General features: G+C 35.3%; 1 protein-coding gene and 1 long non-coding RNA gene across 2 annotated transcripts in view; both read right to left on the minus strand.

Moving 5' to 3' along the window:
- LOC118198020 (small conductance calcium-activated potassium channel protein 2-like) overlaps nucleotides 1-10,226 on the minus strand; it is a 415,420-nt gene extending 405,194 nt beyond the window's left edge. Inside the window, exon 1 of the mRNA XM_035369612.2 lies at nucleotides 9,792-10,226. Coding sequence (XP_035225503.1) covers nucleotides 9,792-10,224 — 433 coding nt within the window. The 5' untranslated portion in view covers nucleotides 10,225-10,226. The remainder of the gene's footprint in view (nucleotides 1-9,791) is intronic.
- Nucleotides 10,227-11,585: 1,359 nt separating this feature from the next.
- The window catches only part of LOC146992778 (uncharacterized), a 502,220-nt gene continuing 495,071 nt past the window's right edge, over nucleotides 11,586-18,734 (minus strand). The window contains exon 5 of the long non-coding RNA XR_015038827.1: nucleotides 11,586-11,875. This is a non-coding gene — a long non-coding RNA (uncharacterized LOC146992778). The remainder of the gene's footprint in view (nucleotides 11,876-18,734) is intronic.

Consider the following 18,734-nt stretch of genomic DNA (forward strand, 5'->3'; position numbering starts at 1 on the left):
TCGTATCATTGCATAGAGGGAATTGAGGGATTTTAGCAAATTGGAGAATTCGAAGTTTTTCCGCAGAGAGCCGTTATTAGTTAGTCATGGTTATGGGTGGATGAGATGGCTTTGAAGTGCCTAATATAAAATAACGGACTATAGTATGATACAGCTAAAATTTTAAAATAAATCAAAGCGATTATTTGTTTTTTCAAAAAAATACTATACATTTTCCTCTCGTACTTCAGTATATTACAAATAACGCTCTAATCTCAAAATTAAACACCTGGTCCTCTACTCTGTCTCTGTACTAGAAAAGCACTTATTAGCAACAAAACTACCAGCTAAGCTTCAGTCGAACCAATAGGCTGTAGTGTAGATTAAACTCCTACTAGGCCACATGCCAATAAAAACGTGTAACGCTTGTCTGGGGATATATTGTGATATAATCCAAGAAGCATACGAGGAGGTTTACCTCGAATCTAAGTGTAAATAAAATTTTAAAATAATAGTCATAAATAGATATCTTATTGTCATGCGTTTCCAACTAATATTGTGTCTGATTTTAATTAATTTTGTAGCACCTTAGCAGGGCTCAGTTACCCGACGAAGCTAGTCCGCGCTTGATAAATTTATAGGGACTCAGAGATGATCTGTTGCAGCCATGGGCCCCACAAATGGCTGAATGGTAAGACCTAGGCGGATGGGTTGGCTGCATGGTTGATTTTCGTGGTTTACCCAATGTATAACGTGAACAGGAGCCAATATCCCCTATAAAGTTCTCCAAGAAGGATTCTTTCTCTTAGTCAGATAGTCTTCGTTTCTATATACAAATAACCGAACCTGTTACAAGCATTGTACCAAATATTAAGACACCTAGCAAGTATTTGAACCTATGCCTTTTTTGATCAAAGATGATCTATAGTGAGAAAAAGCATCTATATCATATTATATAGGTGACTTGAATGCTAGGTCCATCTGCCTAAAATTCCCTGAACTCTGGTAGCTCGACTCAGGTCCGATTCCAGGCAAAGAGGATGGCTGCGTTGACATTTTTCATAGTTTTCCTCATACATAACGTGGATACGAGCCAGTTTCCGTTAGAAAGTACTCCACGAAGACATCCATCCTTTCCCTCAGGCAGATAGCCTCTCTTGTTTTGCCATAATCAAATAAACCAAATCAACCCCTTCGTCAGATAGCCTTAGCGTGCTTTCCAATAAGCAAAATAAACCTACACCAGATTTCAGTATTTTGACCGTTTTTTTATATAACATCGGAATGACAAAACGAACTCTTAAATGTCTTAAATCAGGGCAGTTTGAAAGCAATTTTCCGATATTATTCGAAATATAACCTCGATGTGAAAAATTAAGATTCCATAGTTCGTATGTTCGATATTTACTTTAGTCTAACATGGAAAAGCTCATCTTAGGTTGGGTTACGATATTGTTTTTACTGTAATAACTCTTTGTTTTTTAAAAAAAATATGAGTTTGAAAAATTTATATTCTTTGCTGCCTAAACTATTGCAGCTTTTAAACTTTATTTCAGTTTTCATAATGCGCTTGTCTTCGCACTCATATCATTTGAGCATGAATATTTTGAATATGAACAACACGCAGCAATCAGCGTGAAAGCGTACATCACTTGACACAAACAATAAATACCAGTTGAAATACTCTTCGTAATTAATGAATGTATTGACTGTATTCCATTTTATTATTAGACTAAAATAAAGTATACCATGATTATTTCTCTAAGTCAAATTCTTTCGGGAAGGCTTTTCAAGGGAAAATTATATTTATATTTCAGATGGGAGAAGTAATGAAATTCCAAGACAGATAGCCAGTTTAGCTACTCAGAATTGAACCCATTATTTATTACCAATGTTTAATGGCTTTAACCTCCAGCAATGGTGACTACGAATATGTTAAAATACAGCAATAAGGTGATTATTTAAATTTTCAAATGCTTAAGGGTTCATGTGGGCCCTTAAACCTAACCGAGGAGATCATAATTAATTTAGTAGTAAAATGATTAAGAAAAGCACTTTAAGACAAACCGTGCCTGCATGAAGAATTTAAAAGGGAAACTGACTTGTATCTATGTTATGCGTACAGAAACCACATTAATCATCCACTAGCTAGACCGCTCACTAGGATTCGAAGCCAGGTCAAAATGTCAGTGTTCAGCAGTCTTATCCACTCGGCCACTGTGGATTGGCTGAATTGTTTAATTAAGGCAAAACATTGCAGGGTTGTGTGCCTGAGGGGGTGCATGCGTACGTAGAGTTATTAAAGGGAAACTGCCAGTAGTTAAGACCGCTGAATAGGGGCAGTTGAACCTGGGTTTAATCTCAGACGGCTGCATGGTTGGTTTTCATAGTTTTCCTTATATGTAATGTAAATACGATCCAGTTTCCTTTAAAAAGTCCTTCACCAACCCTTCTAAGGGAAACTGATTCGTATTCCTGTAATACAGGGGAAAAACCATAAAAACTCCTAAATCATTCTATTGGTATAATAATCTGACTAATCGTTTATCTCCTAAACAATTAAAATTTTGCTAAATGTTTCCTTTCCCTTTATATTACCAAATAAATAAATAAAAATGCATCTAACATGGCAGGAAAAAACATATATTCTTTCCTTTATTTTCATTAAGAAAAACCTGTATGAAGCTCGCGCATATATATTCTCTAATCGACTCAATTGCTCCTCATATTCGCACATCTAATCTCCAATTATTTACTCAGTTATTTATTTTGAGTTCTCAGTTTATTTGTATATTATTCTGTGGTTTTTCAAGTTAGGAAATTTAAGAGAAATCAGAAGAGAGAGAATCATTGAAGAGAAATCTGTTACAAAAAATTATGAATAACAACATATTTAGCTATAATTAGGTACTTTAAAAACAAATTCACTTCTATAGTAATTGAAATAAACGAGTTATTAAACACAGAAAATTTAGAAATGCTTCGAATTCGTAGGTACGTTCACGAATGAGATCTCATGAAATTGAGAGATGATGAGGATTCCTATTTTGGGGAATCCAGCTAATCGAAAGGGATGATAGAAAACCCTTCGAAAGAAAGAAAAAAAATCCACCAAACAAATTTGATCACATAATCGAGATAATGAACTGCGTGTGAAATGTTGCATAAGTGGAGTATTGCGTGATAGTAAGTGGGAACTTCATGACTGAGCATGAAGATTAAGTATTGTGGTTATTCGCGGAGTCATAAAAACGTAGAAATTTACCATTGAAGAAAGTCACATTATTATTATTAACCTTAAAGTTATGAGTTATCTAAAATGAATTTAAAAGGCAATAAAATATTGTACCATGCATCAGAGGAAGGGAAAAGTCAATTTAAAATGTTAGTACTAAGTAGACTTTAAGTACAACGCTGTAATTTTGCACGGAAGTCAAATGTAAGTTGAAAAGCAAGAAAGAAATACGCCTTTGAAATAGATATATTATGCAAACTCATTGCATTATCTATATTTAAAACAAAACAAAAGAAAATTCTTTATTTCAGTACTTTTATGAACAACTATGGATAGCATTGTGAAGAAAGAGTGCCGTACGCTGAGACGATGCTAATTTATTTTCAGAAGCTATTACAGTAAAACTTCTGTTAGGTGAAAATTGCCAAAACAGAATAATGGAAAAGCTTCATATAAACAGTTCTTCAGTCACTGGAAATAAAGTCCGCGGCGAATTACATGAAATTGAGTGGTATTACGCCACCTGAGCCTTAATAAAAGCTGTTTTTTAAACTAATTTCTTTAATTTTAGACTAAGTTATTTTAACTGATGTACAAACGTATATATGCACTAAATATCCAAAACATTACCACCACCCTCCTAATACTGTATTGTTCCAATTTTGAAACGCAATCAGCAGCAACCAGCAGTCGTGATACGTATTTTACAAATCCTTGGTCCGATGGAAGATTGCACCAGATTTACAGGTAAAATCCTCGCAGCTCCCATAGATTACAAGGAAGTGGACTGTGATCCTTGAGCTAGTGTTTCATGATATCCAAGATATGTTTAATAGGATTAATATCTGGCGGGTTAGGAGACCAGAATTCATTAGCTTGTTTCTGAAACCGCTGTAGAATAAGTCTGATAATATGATAAGGAGATGTGTCCAATTGGAAGTGTCCATTTCCAATGTGTAAAACGGAACCCATTTATGGGCATTAATTAGTCTGCAGCCTATCATAGTGTGTTTGATAATAACAACCGGTTCTCGGGATATTCTTCTGAATAATCTGTAGAAGTATTAGGTAATTTTTGGAAGCAGGAAAGATGAAAAATATGCAACGCCTTCGCCGGGAATCGAACAGCAGACCTCTCAATTTTACGCGCTGAGCGTGCAGACCACTACACCCCGAAGCCTCGCTAAGAAGGCGGGAGAAATACCTTATAAATCCCTAAAACATAATGCGTTCACCAGGGCCTGTTTACATTCCGGTATCCATATCTCGATCAACTGTTCGCCTGGAAGATCGCATATCCTAACAAAGCCATCAAAATGATGTCAACGTATTCGAGATTCATTTTATCAGACAACAATTTTGTTGTTTTTTGTTGTTTGTATGGTCCAGCCATGATGTTCTGTAGTTGTAAACATCAATAATACTTGGTTAACTGAGGCACATGGGAGGCGTATCTGCTATGAAGTTCCTAAGCCAACAGAATACGATGAACTCTGAACCCAAATACACTTGAATTTGATTGTATTTCAACCTGGATTGGATTCAGCATTTTGTTTTGTTCCCATGATTATAATCTTTCAGACCAGTGTTTTGGCCGTAATAAGAAAGTGTAAGCACCAACAAATTGCAAAATTGTAGCCTTGTAAGCACCACAACTGAGGGGCAAATGTTGCCCTTATGATATCTACGATGACTTCGAATCCCGAAACAGAATCGGATATTTGCACGTGTATGTTGTTCGAGCGGCTTGAGGACACGTAAAATGATGGTGAACCGAAAATCCTCTCGCGCGATTTGCTGATATCGGATCCGTAGCCCCGAAATGAGCTTGTACTTGCTTTAAAATTGTCTTGCAACAGCTTGCAACATTCCGACAACCCTCCAAAACATTTCACTGTACAAATGGTGTCTTCGGCTCATGCTTTCCGCTTTGACTTCTTCGAATTACACAGTACTATCGCTGTTTGCGAACTGAAGCATAGGTCCAGCATGTCCCTTTTTAAGGCGTGACTGCAGGATTGTGTTTTACGCTAATTTGGCTTGCTTATTTGCATTCAATGATGCCAAGGCACAATTTAGCGATATGTAAATTGTATGTTTTAATTCCCCTTTTTAGATTGGTACGTTTTCTTTTAGCATTTGTTCCTGATTTTTTGAACACGGGTGTATTTAAACGTCTGCTAGCAAAGTACCTTAGTCGGACTAAAATTTTGGCAGAGATGGCAATAGTACGTAATTGCATCGCTGCCAGAAGCTCGAATTCTACAGCATTCAAATCTTCTGTTCAAATACAGAACAACGGAAGGAAGAGGTTAAACTAAAGGTTCAAATCATAATAGCTGATTAATAATTGTAAAATGCTATAAACAGGTTTTGCATACATTGAAGCTTGTTTTCAAATTTTCTGAAGCAGTTATTAAAGGAGCGTAGCAATATTTCATAACACGTTTTACAAGCATTTTGTAAGTAAGGTGGAGGTCACACATCTCAGCGGACTCTTGCTATCTGTTAATTACGCTTAAATGCCTATTTACTCTTAACTTCAACTCTTCCACCTGGGAATTCCATGACAATTTTTTGTCTAAGAAGAGTGTCAAATAAAATTTTTCACAGAAGCACAGGTATATGATTGTATAAAACCTCAAGATCGAGAGTCTATAATACAGTGAAAAAATTCAGACAAGAGATGTTTCCAATATTTACATTCATGTCATATAATTGGCACCAAGTGCTGAATTTCTTCATAGTGTCATTAATCATATCTTGTAATTCTCCCGTACAGCCCGTTTTGGAGCTGAGCACCCTATCACCAAATTATCAGCATACATGTGTACATTTACATCCTTATAAAGCTTAGTTTATAGAACAGAATATTTAAGCATTTTTGTAAAAAATTTTAATTTTGGATTGTCAGTGTTACTAAAGAACGATTAATGTTATATGGAGGACGTATCAAACGAAAATAATTTAACAAATTATCAATTTTCCGTTATTAGGAATGATTTTGCTTAATGGCAAAGCACCTAAGTCCTCTAGCCTAATATACTTCGGAGGAGGCCTAAAAGAAAACTGTCTTTTATATTCTCCATGTGCCTGCTCGTCGGTATTTGAAGCTGAGTCTTCATATACAAACTTTGATAACCTCGGATAGACAAGGACAAATGAGATGTATTTTTCAGGAATGCGAACCATACGGCGATCAGTACCTAATTTTAAAATGTCACATATTACACGGACTTCAGCCGCAAAGTCGGTATAGTGGGCAGGGAAGCTGACTGCGATGTTGAAGGGCCTGGGTTCGAATCCCGAAGAAGGCATGGTTGTAACTGTCCATCTCCTTCATAGGAAAGGCGATGGTGGTCCACCTATTAGGTACCTCCATAATAAAGAGACCATCACATCCAGCCTTGTATAGATTAACAGACACCCTTACATTTGTAATTATTCACAATCTGCCATTGGAAGAAAAAAACACTGACTTCAAGTAAAACGTTAGAGTGTCAAATTTAAAATTTTAATGAGGTTTCATTTTGAAGAATATTTTTCAATTTTCATTTAATTTTTTTCTATTTACTATCTTTTATTTCAAACAGTTACCAAATATATATAAAGAAGAAAATTGTGTCCAAGAAATGATATAGGAAATGATTTAATTCTTAAAACGAATCAATACAAGTTAAAATATTCTAAACAAAAAAGGGAGCACTGGAATGTTACTTGTAACCCTTTTTATAACACATTTATGGACTTCATAATTGTCTCATATGTGTTGTTAATCTGCAGGTCCTGCATTTTAATTGATTATGGTGAAGGTCAAGATGGCTGTCTGGTTAAAGAAAAGGACGCCTTCGTGAAAGACTTTTCAAAGCAAATTGGCCAGTTTTAACATTACACACAAAACCGCGAAAACAACCATTCAACCAGCTTTCTCTTCGGCATTCGAATTCGGGCCGATTTAATAATGATCACTAGTGGACTAATTTGCAGAATGACAAGAATTTCGATAAAAATTCTCTTCCAAATATCGTCACAATTTTGCTCTTATATTTTTATATCTTAATATTTCTGAAGCAAGTATCTGTATGACAAAGAATGAAAGTAATTTTAAAATCTTCTTCATTCAAAACACGGTTTATAGTGCACTCCAGTAAAGAATAAAATTTTAAGAGGAAAAGTAATTAATTCTAAGAGACATTAACTTAACTATTTCTTGACGCATCCCCTTGGGTTATATTTCTATGGAATAATGTTTATATTCTTATTAATCTTACATATAGTAAATCATAAATAAAATTCTGAAAAAACGGATTAAAATTTTTATGCTGTCCCTATATAAAGGAAATTTAAGGTTAATAGTCTTGTGACTATTTCGGTGCGATTTTGAAGTAAATACACAGTTCTGTTGTCACTGCTTCATCAATATGATACGACAATTTCACAGTGCACACATCCGAATGTGTGCTCCGGAATGAATGTTTGGCTTGTGACTAAGGCATCGTTCTGACACACGTTTTATCGTCATAGGCTTTGTGGCTTTAGGCCACAATATGGCATAAAATTCATTAAGTCCATTCACACGTGTTTAACAGGGTTTAAGCAGTAGTCAGTCAGACTCAGAGATATTGTCGACCGAATGTCACTTTGTGTCTGCTTTGCTGTAATTGATCGGCTGTTGCACCAAGTTGCCATAAAGTTGAAAAGTTAGAACGCTCAGATAAAATCCTTAAATCACTGCCCACCAGCGGCCGAGCGGTAAGGTTGCTGAACACTGCTAGTTAGGTCCGAGGTTCGAAACCCGGTGAAAGGGCTGGTTGCATGGGCGTTTTTTTCCCTCATGTATAAAGTGTATACCAGCCAGTATCACTTAGAAAGACCTCCACAAAGGCAGACATCCCTCCAAAGCTTTGCCGTCTTCAAATAAAACAACCTTAAATCAAATTTCGTGTCATAGAACGATGTTAGGCGGTTGCTAGGCAACGAAGCTCGGTTTAGACTTCTAGTAATCGAAAAACTATCGAGTGACCGAAGCTTAAATGAGCCCATAAAATTAAGGAACAAATATGAAATTATGTCTCATATTTTTATCGTATTTTTGAACCTTAATCACTTAAAACAAATATGATAAAATAACAGAATTTTGAAATGCAATAATTTAAAACTTCTAGCTTTCAATTGAAAAGATTACACTGATATTTTCATAAATGCCAGAGCGATACCGTCGACAATTACAAACTGATTAAGAAAAGTTTTATTTCAAGCAAACTCAATTAATGCCTTTAAATTTACAAAACCGGTTCTTTTAAACTTTTTCATTTCTGGCTTTGTATTTTGTGAAAAGGATTAAAAATTATAATTCAAAGGCAGATCTCATAATATGAATCTATAAAGCTTCTTTTCAGTATCATATATTGGTAACATTAAGAAATTGTTTTTAATTTAACGTGTAATAATTTCTACTCCTGAAATTTATTGATATTAATAATCTTTGTTTCTAAGTCTGCATATTTCATAATGTCTCCTTTGTTAAATAGTTTCTTCTAATACTTGTAAGGATTATGAATTTTATTAACAGTTAAATTTTAAGTTAAAGTTCCTTTCCTGTCAAATTCTTAACTTCAACTTACTACTTCCGGCCAGAACGTAGTTTTGGAATCTTGCTGAATATTTAATGAGGAGGAGCGGTATTTAAACCACGAAGTTACTTACTGAGTCAGACAGAATCAGAGTTTCTGATTTACGTGCGTCTGCCTTTTTGGCCACTCTCTCTCTCAAAGCTGTTATTACGCTCGGCCGTACTCAGGCCTTTGCTAAGCTTCGTAGTCAAATAAGTTAAGGGGCCAACTCGATTTGAACCTTGATAGCTTCGGCTATACTTCTTTAGTTAATCTTAGTTTTAGTTTAATTCTTAGTCTTTTAAGTTCAAGCCCAAGTGCGGGCTTTGCTTGTACACTCCCAGGCGGAGTTTTGTTATATCATATTGCAATATTAAAGGGTTAGTTAAACTTCTATCTTCTTGTTTCTTGTCACCGAACTCAAGCGATTATTCGCTTATCAGTTCCTAGATTCTTGACTTCCAACATTAACTTAGAATTCCAAAGTGAGGAACTCTACATACTGAACACAGAAAATTGTAAATTATCCAGTATCGTGTATTTTGTTTATATATTCTGTTGCATATTACGTATTATATTTCAGCCAACTTATATTAGAGAGTTTATATTCAAAGTAAATAAAGCGTGTTCAATTTTTCAGTACTGTTATAATCACTAGTATAAAAAACAGAAAACATGCGTGAATGGTTTTAGACACTCAAAGCTGAAGCATTTCTATTACAACACACAAGCGTTTTATTATCAGGTAATATTATTACTTAACAAAATCTAAAAGTTAGGTTCTTACTATCATATTTGTACTCAGGGCTGATATGGAATGCAACGCGGCTAATGCAAGTAAATACGAAAGTAACAGATTGCTATTAAATAAAATAACGTAGGAAAATTTCTTTAAGAATCAAAATTGTTAAGATTAGAAAATAATGAATTTTAAAATATGTTATTCAAAAGTAGTAAATACTTACCCCGTTCCGTAATTTCCCTTTGAAGCGTCGCTGGTTGCACTTGAATCTCTGGCCGTATTTCAGGACAAGATCTGTAATTCGCCTGAGGGGAGCCAGATCCGACATTGAGCTCCGAGGTGTTATTAACTGCCTGTTGCTCTAAAGGCTGGAACTCGACCAAAGGTAAAGGTCTTTCTGGCTCTGAATGCATCCTCCCGAACTGCAAAGCATTCTTGTTATTATATACTGGAGGAAACAATATTGTGGAGTCAACAGACTTCTGCCTACCCATCTCCAACAAAAAATTTTCATTGGCGTTTTCTGACTCACTGATACTGAGACTTGGCAAAGCTGGTGGAGGCTGAGAATCTTGTCGTTCAACAGTTTGTTGCTGAGAAATACTGCTGTCCACACCGGACTCGTCGGGTGCAGGCGTCACCATAACCAAGGACATGTCGTACACTTTCAGGGGCTGATTATTCTAAGTAAAGAGGCCATCATATTTTAAGGCAACACTGAGATTTCAATTCTTTGAAGAGTTATGAGTACCAAAGTATGTATACAAATGCTTCTCCATGACCTTTTAAATAGGTGATAAATCGAGAGAAAAAAGCTTTTGGAATAGTGAATGTTACTACTTATATAAATTCGCGAGTTCTTGAATCACAGTATCCAACTATGCTTGTCAGAAAAGCAGAATTTGTTGTTCAAATAACTGTATTCCAAAATAAGGTTACATAGCTTTTATCCATCCAGACCATAAAACATCTTTTCCTCTTGGAAGATATCAAAAGAGAGCAGAATATTTTCATTCTTATAAATTTCTGTTACAAATTCGAGTTCAGAGACAGTGCAATTTGATAAATGTAGCAGAATATATTGAATTATCTTTCAGATGAGTTAGAAAAGTGAGTATGAATTCTGGAAAGCTCTTTGTAAGATATGCACTATAGAAAAATCTTCATTTCTAATTCAACATGACATGGGTTGCCATAACAGTATTAAAATTTTAAAGCATCTAATTTCAGTGATCTACTCTTTTAAAATCTGCTTTGACATAGATGTAATCAGCTTGGTCATTTAACATTAACGTATCAAATATTAGAAAATTAGAGCAAATATAAAGTAATGTAATTTCTCCCCTTGAGTAATAATTCAGAAGTGAGACCAAAAAGAATAAATGTCCCTCTAGCACAAGCTAGCTTATCACAGCTTTCATTCGATAGTAGTGGGGCGCTTCTTTCCCGGCCTCTACAATCGAAAGTTATTTTGGTCGAAGATAAGTCGAAGTGCCACGCAATTTCACTCTCGATAGAGTGTCTCATATACAGCAAAACACTATGATTACACGTTGGATCTTAATGGCTTTTTGATGTTATTTGTTAAGTGGCAAAAAATGAGAGTGAACGGACATAAAAACTTATTTTGATGTCATAAAAACATTGGTCACATCTCATTGATAGACCAGCTATCTCCTTTAAGCAATTCGAAGATCAGTATTCATAATGAACGAACAGGTTTTAATTTTTACTTTAGAAATCACTTTATATCTTCCGAAGAAATAGTAATCAAGCATAATTAGCCAAATGCATCGTGAATCGTGAAAGATAAAAGGAAAATCATCACAAAATGTCGATTTCCAGGCCTTTACTTACTTGTATCTCATTTACTTATTTATTTATTTATTGATAACTCGCCAACAGGAATATTTATAAGGTTATTTCGTAGGTTTTAAATTAAGTGCATGGAGCCTGACCTCATTTCTTGAGTAAAAATCAATGAAGCTGCAGCTTTGTTTTTCTTTTCCAAACTTCAGAGTCATCTGGATAAGATAATAGAAAGATAAATGGAAAGTACAATTCTTCTTTTTTAACTTAAAACAGAGTTTTATGAATATTCAGATGAAAAGAAGAAATTCTAAAAGACTAACCGTAATTGTATTTTGTTCCAAAAAATAGTTCCCTTTGTAAAAGTTCATCTGAAACTCGGAGAAAACTTTGCATTACAGTACCATATTTTTCCAGTTGTTGCTAACTTTTAAAAGTCTTCAAATAAAAAAATTACGGATCGATTTCTTCGGAATTTTTGAGCGACGTAGAATATATCTGAAATGAGAAAAAGTCAAAATTAGAATGACAGTTAACCATAAAAAATAAAAAAAATAAAAAATTATAATAAAATTACAATTATCATCAATAAATAATCAATTTTCAACTACGTGAAAGCGAATTTTCAATATGTGACAGTGAAAATGCAACATATGAATGCATACGCAGAAAGTGATGAAAATCGACAAAAGGAGAGACATTCTAAGGAACAATAAGTGATTTATTACAATATGATGCACTTCATAAAAAGAGTGACTTAGTGAGGCACAGTAGGCTCACCAAGTTGTAGGGCGACCGCTTGCGGCAATACAGGCAGCAATACGTCTAAGTAGAAACGAAAAGAGTATACAGATTGTCTCCTGAGGGATAGATATCAATTCCCTATTAACAATGTGCCACAGTTCATCTTTGAGTCTCGACTCATCTGTAAAATGTGCGGTATTCCACTGGTCCAAGCCGCATGTTGTCTATGCTTAAACGCGCTCTCTTGTGTGCTACAGTATACGGGAAGCAAATAGCGGGTGTTCATACAGCCCTGTCTCATGAAGCTTTCGGGCAACTGCTGACTGTCAAACTCGGGTTTCAGTGGCAGCATGCAGCTGATGTGAGAATAGTAAAGCTGTAGCAGTCCTGTGTCGCTGCGTTGGAACTGCCAAATGACGATCCTCACGCTTCGTTGTGGACCTTGGTCGAGCTTGTTCCTGTCTTTCTCGGTATGGATCTCGTGCCCTGACACTGTTTCCACAAATTGCAGACGGCACTGGGTGTCTCTCTCATTAAGCTCTGTAGCCACCTGAGCTTGTGATTGCCTTGCCTCCAGTCAACCGACAACTCCCCATCTCATTCCGTCATCCATACGTTCGTGGCTACTCATTTTACTTGATATCTTATACAATTTACCCAATCTTGTGAGAAACACGGCAAATTTCGTAAAGGACTATAAGCACAGAAATCGCCGAAAGACTCTTGTGCCCTTGTAGCTCCTCCACAATCACAGCTCCGCAGACACGCTTACGTAATCGACTCTGAATCATGGACCTTATAAGAAATAGACTAACCCAAACGGGTTCATACAGCCCTTTCATGAGACAGGGCTGTATGAACTCGTCTGAGGCGTTGCCGGCTGTCACCTTGATCACATCTGGAGGAGTAGGGATGACTTGCAGAAATTTAACATTGGTTGTCTATGTATAATTGTCAAGAAAAATCTGGTTGTAGCGCCTCATTTCACAAATTAGAATTTCTACCTATTTTTATTTTTGAAATTGAGATTGATTTTAAAAAATTTAGCATATTTGTCAAACATGATTAACTTTCCAAGTAATTATGAAGCTATTGCATGCTTTCAGGGCTGGATATTTTTTTAGCTTTTCCTATGCCGTAAGGAAATTTGTAACTACTTTTTTTAGAAAATAATATTTTAAATCTGAACTAATAGAAATTTCAAACAAACAATTTTCTCTTGCAAATTTTATGCTTGTTATTGGTGTAAATAAGTAAAAAATACTAAAATATTTAAAAACGAATTTTTGAAAGTTTGTTTAAAATTCTATATTGTGCTGCTTTTTTAAAATTATAGATGAGTATTACAGCACAATTTCTATAAAGGAATTTTATTTCAATTATATTTCATAATATATCATAGTGATAAACACCTTTGACTCCTTAAAAATTTTTATACATTTAATTCTAATATTAAAAATGTATTTAACCGTAATAATTAATTTTGCTTGTATTTTATAGTGGTTATTTTTTTAATTTATTTTTAGTTCTGCATAAGATTTTTTTTTATTTACTGTTAATTTAATTTATTAGCCCAAAGCGGCGGTAGCCTAGAAAGGCTGTTAGTTTCGAAGCGGCATTTTGCGCTGTTTTACTATAAATGTCCGTGTCTCCTTGCAAATTGTTGTTACCAAATATTATCGCCCTGTATTATATGTAAAGAAATTAAATAATGAAGAATCTGCATGAATACATGTATGTTTCTCGCCCTGTGACAAAAACGACAGTATCTAGAGCCATCAAATTTTGAATAATGTTATCCTCCATCCGAACATGGGCATCTGGACGACCGAATTTCGAATTTGTTTCAATCTGTTTCATATTTTGTAAAACTTTAACGAATTCTTGATTAACAAACTCAACGAGTTCAGAGCGAGCACTGTACGGAAAATAACAGTTTTATCTCCAGTGCGGAAATTCTAAAGATATGCTGTTTTCAAATGTATGTGGTTTACGGGCGAAGAACATGCTATTCAATAAATATAGAAACTTAAAAAAAATATTCAATAAACACACAAAACTTTAAAAAAAAGGTTCCCTTTGGGCGTAATATAAAATCTGAGTGCTTCTAGATTTTATTTTATCTTTTTTTTTTCCCCTTCATTACGCTCAGAAAATTTTATGCTCCGAATTTTATGAATTATTAAAACAACTAATCCACTTTAATGTTAATAATTTAATGATCCATATAATCAAATAAATATGATCATTTTGAACGTTATTATAGTTTGGAAAAATCACTGCCTGAAAATGTTCATTAAATTAAAAAAAGAAAATTGTCAGATCTTGTTTAATTTTACCTTATTTATTTCAAAGTATCACGTACTATCAATCTTATTTAATTTATTTAATTTTACTTTATTTTTACGCAAAATTAAGTTCATAAATTTTGTGCTTAGAGTTTTTACCAAAGTAAAGATGTTTGTACAAGAATCGCGCGTGAAAAAAATGTGCGAAATGCAGTAAAAAGTGCTTTAATGAGATATATTAAATCCTGTTTGGAAAAAACTGTGCCTTTCATAATCTCATCACTATACAACGTATCACATTTAATAATTAAAAAGAGTTATGTGATACAAACGCCATAGGTTTCAATGTTATAGTAAATGAGATCGTCACTACTCTTTCTTGGCGACATGTCGGTGACGCACGCCCCGCCCACTAGGTTAGTCTATCTCTTATAAAGTCCATGCTCTGAATGTTTGTATAATCCTTCGGCGGCATACTTAGTACCTTTTGTTGCATACTTTACGTAAAAATAGACATAATTTTTAAATTATCTTAATTTTGCACACGAGTGTGTATAAATAGCATTAAAAATATGCAAAACAAAATGCTAACTTTAATTTTCAATACTCCCTTAACCCTCTAATTTAATTTGGTGTGTATTGGTGTATTTAATTATGGCAAAGCACACTAGGGCTATCTGCCTAAGGGGAGGGATGCCTTCGTGGAGGACTTTCTAAGGAAAACTAACTCGTATACACGTTACATGTGGGGAAAACCACGAAAACGCCCATGCAGCCAGCCCGTTCGCGGGATTCGAACCTCGGACCGAACTACCAGTGTTTAGCGACTTTACCGCTCGGCCGCTGGTGGGCCCTAATTTAATTTGGAAATCACCCTTCCCCCTCCTTTACGTGATGCTGGTGAGGTAGTTAATTCCCAAATGAAATTCAAGATTGCAGACCAAAACTTTCCTTTTCAACTAAGCTTCCATTTTGAAATACGTCACATTTACACTATGCTACTTTTGCTAGTTAGACGCGCCGCACTACTCTCTTTTTACCGTAACAATATTAAAATTGTAGAAGTTCTTAAATAGGCACAGTTAACGTGTCAGCCGTAAATATCAACTAAAAAAATGCAATATGTCGGCATGATTGCAAATTTTTTGTTCAATTCTGCATCTACATCGCATTATCATTCTTCTACATATATCCAAATTATTATACATGTAATGAAAAAGTATAATCTGTCTCAAAAATCTTTGCCTTAAAGTTACGTTAGTCTATGATTTAATCAGCGCTTTGCAGTTAGTCAGCTCTTCAAACTCAATAGGGGTATTTCAAGTCAACGACAAAATGATTCAGCATTATAGTCATCAGTCTGTTCATAATTTTTTTTCAACTACCATAAGCGAGATACTTTCTTACACTTCCGTTTATGCATCGAAAATTAACAGAGGTAATCAATTTTAGGGTTATTTACTTCGGACGTGTTGAACTACGATAAGTGCTTTCCAGTCTCTTCTGTTTTCTGCGTTTTAATATCCGAACTTACAGATATTTTATCCTTATAATTATTTTCTTTCTGTCAGAGTGTATTTAATTACTCCTTTCCCGGTGAAACAAAACTGATGTTGATACAGTGGGTTTTAAGTTTTGTATGAAGTGTTTTAGTTAAAATATTCGCAATTTGATTTTATTTATATTCTGATTTATATGATCCGCTCTGCCTCTTCTTATTGTTTTGAGAAAACGCAAAATATAAGTGTTAAAAAAATAAGAACACAATTATTCTGATATTTTCATTTAATGGTTTCACATTTATTAATTTTGTTGATGCTTCTTATTATATATTTTTTGCTCGCATAGTATGTTTAAATTTTTTTCATAACTATAAACTAAATAATTTACTAATTAATTAATGTTATTTTGAAATTTAAACGCGTAATACTGTTTTTTTTTCTTATACAGGATTAAAAGTATCTCTTTGTTTTATGAAAAAGAAAGATTAAAATTTTTATGGTATTAAAATAAATAACTATTTTTGAATTAATCAAGTAAGGAATTTTAGTATTTTATCAGGGGAGATTATAAAATTCTAATGTCGTTAATCATTGCATTTTTAGTTGCTTTAAAAATGTTTGAATCACTGTTAAGAATTTTATAATTATACTGAGAATGAAGTGAATATAAAAAATAAGTGAAGTTAATACAAATACATACACTGGTGTGCAAAAATTAAGGACGAGACGGTTTTTTCAATATAACGTTGTACAAAAGCTTTCCAAATGAACACATTTAATACCGTAAGATCCCCAATACGTAAGGACATGAGTAATGTAAGCAACACTTACTAAAAGAGAAATCAGAGGGATAAAAAGAAGTTTCATTGAAAAAGTAGCATAGAGCGCAATGCGACTGAAGGCCGAAACATCCCTGTGATGGGTGTCCAGCAAGAAACATCCGGTCTTTAATAGGAGATATGATCTCCCCTGACTGCTAGGTAGGTTTCACAGCGTCTGCCCATGCTGAGAATGAGGGTGTCAATGTGTTGTTGAGGCATTGCTGCCCATTCGTCTTGCAGCGCCAATCGAAGCTCCGGAATCGTTACTGGTGGTAAGGTACGAGCTGCCAAGCGTCTGCCTAGAAAATCCCATACATGCTCGATGGGATTGAGATCCAGAGATCGTGCCAGCCAATCCATACGTTCAATATCCTCACTCTCTAAGAGCTGTTCGGCAGCTACTGTGCGATGACATGGTGCATTGTCGTCCATGAAAAGGAACTGCGGACCCATAGCGCCTCTAAAAAGACGCACATATGGAAGAAGAAGCTCGTTACAATAACGGGTCCCGTTGACTGAACCTGCGTCGAAGATGTGAAGGTCTGTACGACTACCAAGCATGATGCCTCCCCAAACGAGAACATTGCCACCACCATACCTGTCCCTTTCAATGATGTTCGAGGGATGACTGCGGTTTCCCCGCTCTCTCCAGATGAGTAGGCGATGAGAATCGCTACTCAGACTGAATCTGCTCTCATCTGTAAAGACTACTCGTCCCCATTCATTGTCTCTCCAATTCCGGTGTTCCCGGTACCACAGAGAACGCCTTCTCCGATGGGCAGGCGTTAGAGGTACACACCGTACAGGGCGTCGTGAAAACAGACCACCACCGTGCAGTCTTCTGGCCAAGGTAAAACGCGATATCGGTCGTCCAGTCGCCTGTGTCGTGTGTCTAGCATTTTTCCCGCTGTCTGCCGCCTGTTTCTTCTGGCCTGTAAGGCAATATACCGGTCATCTGCGGGTGTAGTTCCTCGTGAACGACCACTACTAAACCCCCGGATAGCTGTTCCTGTAGTTTGAAATTGTCTCCAAAGTCGTGAAACGATGCTGTGAGCAATTCCGAACTCTGCAGCCACACTTGTCACACTGCGGCCTTCCTCCAACTTCCCAATGATTCGACCTCGGGTAAAAGCATCCAGATGTCGTCTAACAGATTGATTATTCGCCATTTCTCTCTGAGGCAGCAACTCGGTGTGATTTTAACTGCTATACGGCGTGCAATCTCTTTGCCAGAACTACTGATCTTACACCGACAACATGCTTTATTCTACTCAGACACTCCCCCATTACGTCTACCTGCATATCTGCGCATGTGCTACCGTACATCACTTTACTTAATCTACTGATTGGTCTTTCTGTCCGCTCTGCCTCTTCGTTCAGCTGATATGCTAATTTTTCAACTTCGTCCTTAATTTTTGAGCACCAGTGTAGAATGAAGTTGTAGTAAATCCATGTTAAAACTTATGAGTGGTTATATGTTAAGTATAGAATATGTTGAGGTAGTACACTTCAGAAACAGACGTCTATTTTTACCTTTGTACAAGTGGTTCTTTTGCCCTCCTCACATAAGATAATATTGGAGGCTCTCATTTTATGACTGAGTGCAATATTTTATATATTATTATTATTTTATATATTTAATGGAATGTACTACTGCACTTCACAAATACAATTTACCTTATGCAAGGAACGAAGATATTTTGAACTGCCGTAGCATTCCTGAAACACTAGTGTAGAACAAACACATTAGTTAGCTCAAGTGGATAGCCCTATCTATAAAAAAGTTTGTTTAGAAGTACTGCGGGGCCTTATATTATGGTAGAACATGGAATTGCAAATGAAGGTAATAACAATGAAATCAGAATTCGTGCAATATTACTCCTATAATTATGATGTTAAAATAGAATTTATCCATGTGAAAATAAGTGTCCTCATTTTTATATGTGTTGCAGTTATTTAGAATATAGGTAAAAGTTGTGTAGAAGTTTTTGTTTGTGATACT

Source organism: Stegodyphus dumicola, chromosome X2, assembly GCF_044657685.1.
Source record: "Stegodyphus dumicola isolate Sdum_Otavi_A_Nest chromosome X2, ASM4465768v1".
Taxonomy (NCBI): Eukaryota; Metazoa; Arthropoda; class Arachnida; order Araneae; family Eresidae; genus Stegodyphus; species Stegodyphus dumicola.